Here is a 6666-nt window from a genome sequence, read left to right on the forward strand (position 1 = left end):
CATCCACCCCAGCTACGGACTCCACTATTTAAACCAAGATGTCCGGAAAACACAAGTCACTTCCATTCCGGACTCCGACAGTTTTTCTACTAAAGAAAGAAAAGAGAGCTAAGAAGAAAACAAAGATGGACAATCGCACCACTACAGCTGACAACCGAACGCCACAAGAAAAACGCCCCCGACAGAAAGCCGAGGAGGCGACAGCGGGTATTGCTCCGACTAGCTGCGGACCCGCTTCGAATCCGCCAACCACTAGTGGAGGACCCGCGCAGAGACCGCGGATCGACAACGCCGCCTTCCAAGAAAGTCGTCGTGAGGCGTTGGAAGAATTGGACTACGTAACGAACGCCTTCACCGATCAGCTGGTGGCGCTGATCCGAATGAAGAAATGGAGGAAGGCTACGGAGAAATTGAAGGAAATCCTGGATTTGGATCCGGCGAACCGTCATCCCCCGTTGTTCTGGCCACCAGCGACATGGGCAGATGAAGATATATGTCTACATTGCAACCAAGAACGCTACCCCCCTCCCTACTGATATATTCATGTCACCCCCCAATTTGTATCTCTTTCATTTTAATTTTCCTTCAATTCCCAATACAATAATTACAAAAAAATTTTTAATATTATAATTATAAACCCATCGTTATTCGCCATAGTCATTGCAATTATCGTATTTGAGGATATATACCATTAGGTAGCATATGACAGTTCAGAAACTGCATATACGCAGGTTATCAGTAGACATAAGCGATAAATACAATATCAGAAATGATATCGATAATTACATATTTCATATAGTTAAGTTATAGACAAACCTTCCATATATATTCGGTATTTCGATAATGCCACTTCAATGTGCCACGCCCAAACGTCAGCACCAACGCTATAGCATTCCCCACACACAACGCACTTAGTTTTACCGTTTCTTTAGCTCCCCTTTTCGTAAGTTAGCCGCTAAAATGTGGAACTTGGACTATGGAATGTTTCAAGGCCACCTACACACTTGCTAGTATTTCACACCACCCTTCCCCCTCTGTTTCCGTGCATACCCCTTTCCCATGTGTTGGACTTAGAAAATTCTCAACTTTGCACATGATCCTTAAATTCTTTTTCTCGCCATGAATTTTTAAACGTTTCTTTTCCATTCCCCTTGCCAAATGAATGTTTATTTTTAAATTCTTTCTTTTTAATAATAATGTTTAGCTTCCCCTCTTTCCAATAATACTAATTAATTGTTGCAATATTGTTTCTCTTTATACTTAAACAAATTATAATATAATGCATTTCATTTCCGTATCCTTTTGCCGTAGCGTAACTAGCAAAAAGCCGACGGAAAATCTTTGACATTATTAAGCCTAGAATATGTTACTCCCATTTTTATCTTTTGCTAACCTTTTCATTCTTTGATTTTATTTTGTTTTGTATGAAAACCATAAAAGTTTCGTCTATTTTGTTTTATTCCATTATTGTAAGTACTATTTTTCCCAAAACTTTGTTTTGTTTTGTTTTGTTTATGCCTATAGAAATGTCACCATTGCCATTTCTGCTACTGCTAAGCCTTTGCTGGATTCGTCCGCAAGCCTTTGAAACAACCGTTTGCGATTGCTCAGAGCCATTAAGAATGGGAATTCTTCAATTCTCTGACGCAAATTGCCGGCCAAAAGAAATTGACAAAAATAATGTTCAAGTGAAATACGGTGTTTACAGTGAAGAACGGGCAGCAGCTCATTTTCCGGGATATATTTGCGCAAAATGGAAAAACATTAAACACACTACTGTGAGTTTTTTCGGCCAGGTAGTGATTGTGCCGGACAAAATTTCCATCGATACGACACCTTCAGAGTGCAACGACATGATTACCCATAAAAAGTGCAACGGAAATGAGATGAAAGCTTCGGATAATAAATATGTATTCGATCACGATCCAACACCTTTGAAATATTGGATGAGTACAGTAACAGCACAAATTACTAACTGCGTCCTTGAAAAAGTGCAACTTTATCAACAAAGTGAAGACACTAATTTCCAGACACCTATTGGCACAGCATCCGCGACGGCAGGTAACTTGTCACATAATCATTTAACATTGGTATGGGACACTTCCTACACGCATCACACGGCACCAATCAATCGACTTGTTGAATCTGGTGTCGGTACACTAACAAGACAGTTGGAAGGCGAAAAGTCGTTCCGTCTACAGGATGACGACCATCAATTAGATTTTCACTTAACTCTTCGATCTCCTTGTCTCCCACTTCAACACAATTGTACGAACTGGTACGGTACGAACCGTACATCAGCCTACGATGTCGTGGGTCAACCAAAATTGTACATTTTGACAGGAGAGATGAAGGAGAATTCTTCTTCAGCATCAACAACGACACCACCACCACCTAACGCTGAAATTTTCAGTATACCAGCTAATATACAATATATTCGCGATCAACTCACCGATCAGGAGAATGAATTAGCAAGACTAATTCAAATATTACAATGTGATTCCCGAAAGGCGAAACACGAACGAGCTATCGCAGCCGCTCAATATAATGGATGGTTAGCGGCTTCCCAATTAAATTTACCCCAGTGCACGAAACTCCAAGCTTTGGGTAGAACGGCAGTCGTCATTCAATGCAAAGAACTAAATGTCACATTTGACACCGTAGTGACCTCTTGCGGTCCACAACCAAAATTCCAAAATTTTACAATAAACGTTGATGGATGGGAACTTGTAAAATTTTCACCCTGTTATTGGACCAATGGATTTGTCAACTTTAATGGCAAGCCGTACGCATTCCGTAATAACACCTGGAACCCAATCGAGGCAAATATTATTTTACCGGAGCAGTCACTCGCCCACTCCTTTCGTTACGAAGATGTCAAATTTTCTGATTACGAACATCGAAGCAACCCAGCATACAGTGATACCATGCTTAACCACATGAATATCATGGCCGATATTGCGGCAAATATGAACGAACACTCACAAGATATATCTTCGGTACACGAAACATTGAGTACCTCCAATGTTTTGATAACAGCATCCAACGTCGGAACCTACACCAGCTGGTGGGTAAAACTGAAGGATTATTTTTACATCGGTTTACTCTGTGTTTCCGGTGTGGTCCTCATGCGTATCTGCTATTGCTTGGGATTTTTCGAAATGATTCGGAGTCTATGCTGTCCCAAATGGAGAACTTCGACCACCGCAACTTCCGGATCTTTCGAATTCAATGAGAGATTACGGGACGTAATCTCACGCAACCGGGAGTGATGTAACGAAGCCATCTAAATATATATACCTTTGCAGATACCCACAATATGATCTATTTGCTTATGCTTATTTTATATTCACATTATATTCTTATTCACTATTACAAACGTATTTGCTAGTTGCTTCATGTGCAACCATGTTGACCTAGATAAAACTTCCGGGTTCTGACTCACGCGTGTGACGCACCTACGCGTCACGAACATCACGCCACATGCGAAGATGCGACGTTTCATGGTGAACCCACTTTCTGACAAGAGTCAGACAAGTATCAGCTTGCAAGACGTTCAGTCGCCTTTAGCTTGAATTGTCACTCTTGAACAGTAGACTTTTATCTTGATGTGTTAGCTTATTCATTTTAATCCATTAGTTATTCCTCCAACTTATTTTGTTCTTCTTTCCTCTCCGAGCATCGTGTGTATTCGAATTATCTTCTCAACACGTATTCCAAACTATACGTGTCGGCAAGTAGTATTGTTTCCCGTTTTCTCCTATTATCCCCTCATGCTTGTACGCCCGCGCTACCACGGTAAGATCAAATTACTTTGTCTCGAATCTCACGCTCAGTTTCCCAATTGGACTCACGTCCATGTATCCCTACTCGTTTTGTAAACCTTTGGCCTCAGCTTAGTAATACATAATCATCATTGTGGGTAAATACGCCTCTGAGTTTATTTACACAACAAATTGTCTTAATTCGTAAAGCCATTCACCCGAGAGGGAGAATGCTTTACATATTCAATGTGAATACACTGGCATAGCATGAGTTTTTACTTCTATATGTAAACAGCATCAAATATACTTGTATTCAATGTGAATACACTGTTATACCATAAGTTTTTACTTCTATATGTACACAGCATCAAATATACTTGTATTCAATGTGAATACACTGTTATACCATGAGTTTTTACTTCTATATGTAAACAGGATCAAATATACTTGTATTCAATGTGAATACACTGTTATACCATGAGTTTTTACTTCTATATGTAAACAGCATAAAATATACTTGTATTCAATGTGAATACACTGTTATACCTATGAGTTTTACTTCTATATGTAAACTGCATGGAATATACTTGTATTCAATGTTAATACACTGTTATACCATGAGTTTTTACTTCTATATGTAAACACAATCAAATATACTTGTATTAAATGTGAATACACTGTTATACCATGAGTTTTTACTTCTATATGTAAACAGCATCAAATATACTTGTATTCAATGTGAATACACTGTTATACCATGAGTTTTTATTCTTATATGTAAACTGCATGGAATATACTTGTATTCAATGTGAATACACTGTTATACCATGAGTTTTTACTTCTATATGTAAACAGCATCAAATATACTTGTATTCAATGTGAATACACTGTTATACCATGAGTTTTTACTTCTATATGTAAACAGGATCAAATATACTTGTATTCAATGTGAATACACTGTTATACCATGAGTTTTTACTTCTATATGTAAACAGCATAAAATATACTTGTATTCAATGTGAATACACTGTTATACCATGAGTTTTTACTTCTATATGTAAACTGCATGGAATATACTTGTATTCAATGTTAATACACTGTTATACCATGAGTTTTTACTTCTATATGTAAACACAATCAAATATACTTGTATTAAATGTGAATACACTGTTATACCATGAGTTTTTACTTCTATATGTAAACTGCATGGAATATACTTGTATTCAATGTGAATACACTGTTATACCATGAGTTTTTACTTCTATATGTAAACTGCATGGAATATACTTGTATTCAATGTGAATACACTGTTATACCATGAGTTTTTACTTCTTTATGTAAACAGCATCAAATATACTTGTATTCAATGTGAATACACTGTTATACCATGAGTTTTTACTTCTATATGTAAACAGTATCAAATATACTTGTATTCGATGTGAATACACTGTTATACTATGAGTTTTTACTTCCATATGTAAACAGCATCAAATATACTTGTATTCAATGTGAATACACTGTTATACCATGAGTTTTTACTTCTAAATGAAAACAGCATCAAATTTACTTGTATTCAATGTTAATACACTGTTATACCATGAGTTTTTACTTCTATATGTAAACTGCATGAAATATACTTGTATTCAATGTGAATACACTGTTATACCATGAGTTTTTACTTCTACATGTAAAATGCATGGAATATACTTGTATTCATTGTGAATACACTGTTATACCATGAGTTTTTACTTCTATATGTAAACTGCATGAAATATACTTGTATTTAATGTGAATACACTGTTATACCATGAGTTTTTACTTCTATATGTAAACAGCATCAAATATACTTCTATTCATTGTGAATACACTGTTATACCATGAGTTTTTACTTCTATATGTAAACAGCATCAAATATAATTGTATTCAATGTGAATACACTGTAATACCATGAGTTTTTACTTCTATATGTATACTGCATCTAATATACTTGTATTCAATGTGAATACCCTGTTATACCATGAGTTTTTACTTCTATATGTAAACAGCATTAAATATACTTGTATTTAATGTGAATACACTGTTATACCATGAGTTTTTACTTCTATATGTAAACAGCATCAAATATACTTGTATTCAATGTGAATACACTGTTATACCATGAGTTTTTACTTCTATATGTAAACTGCATGGAATATACTTGTATTCAATGTGAATACACTGTTATACCACGAGTTTTTACTTCTATATGTAAACAGTATCAAATATACTTGTATCCAATGTGAATACACTGTTATACCATGAGTTTTTACTTCTATATGTAAACAGCATCAAATATACTTGTATTCAATGTAAATACACTGTTATACCATGAGTTTTTACTTCTATATGTAAACTGCATGGAATATACTTGTATTCAATGTGAATACACTGTTATACCATGAGTTTCTACTTCTATATGTAAACAGAATCAAATATACTTGTATTTAATGTGAATACACTGTTATACCATGAGTTTTTACTTCTATATGTAAACAGCATCAAATATACTTGTATTCATTATGAATACACTGTTATACCATGAGTTTTTACTTCTGTATGTAAACAGCATCAAATATAATTGTATTCAATGTGAATACACTGTAATACCATGAGTTTTTACTTCTATATGTATACTGCATCAAATATACTTGTATTCAATGTGAATACCCTGTTATACCATGAGTTTTTACTTCTATATGTAAACAGCATCAAATATACTTGTATTCAATGTGAATACACTGTTATACCATGAGTTTTTACTTCTATATGTAAACTGTATGGAATATACTTGTATTCAATGTGAATACACTGTTATACCATGAGTTTTTACTTCTATATGTAAACAGCATAAAATATACTTGTA

At 35.3% G+C, this 6666-nt stretch overlaps 1 protein-coding gene across 1 annotated transcript; it reads left to right on the forward strand.

The window, feature by feature from the left end:
- The first annotated feature begins 1504 nt into the window (after positions 1–1504).
- On the forward strand, positions 1505–3272 carry LOC123468406. The gene is made up of 2 exons (XM_045167865.1): positions 1505–2230; positions 2495–3272. The coding sequence occupies exons 1-2, from the start codon at positions 1515–1517 to the stop codon at positions 3270–3272; spliced, it is 1494 nt and encodes a 497-aa protein (XP_045023800.1). The 5' UTR covers positions 1505–1514.
- The last annotated feature ends 3394 nt before the right edge of the window (positions 3273–6666 follow it).

The sequence above is a fragment of the Daphnia magna genome, unplaced genomic scaffold (assembly GCF_020631705.1).
Source record: "Daphnia magna isolate NIES unplaced genomic scaffold, ASM2063170v1.1 Dm_contigs344, whole genome shotgun sequence".
In the NCBI taxonomy this organism is placed as follows: Eukaryota; Metazoa; Arthropoda; class Branchiopoda; order Diplostraca; family Daphniidae; genus Daphnia; species Daphnia magna.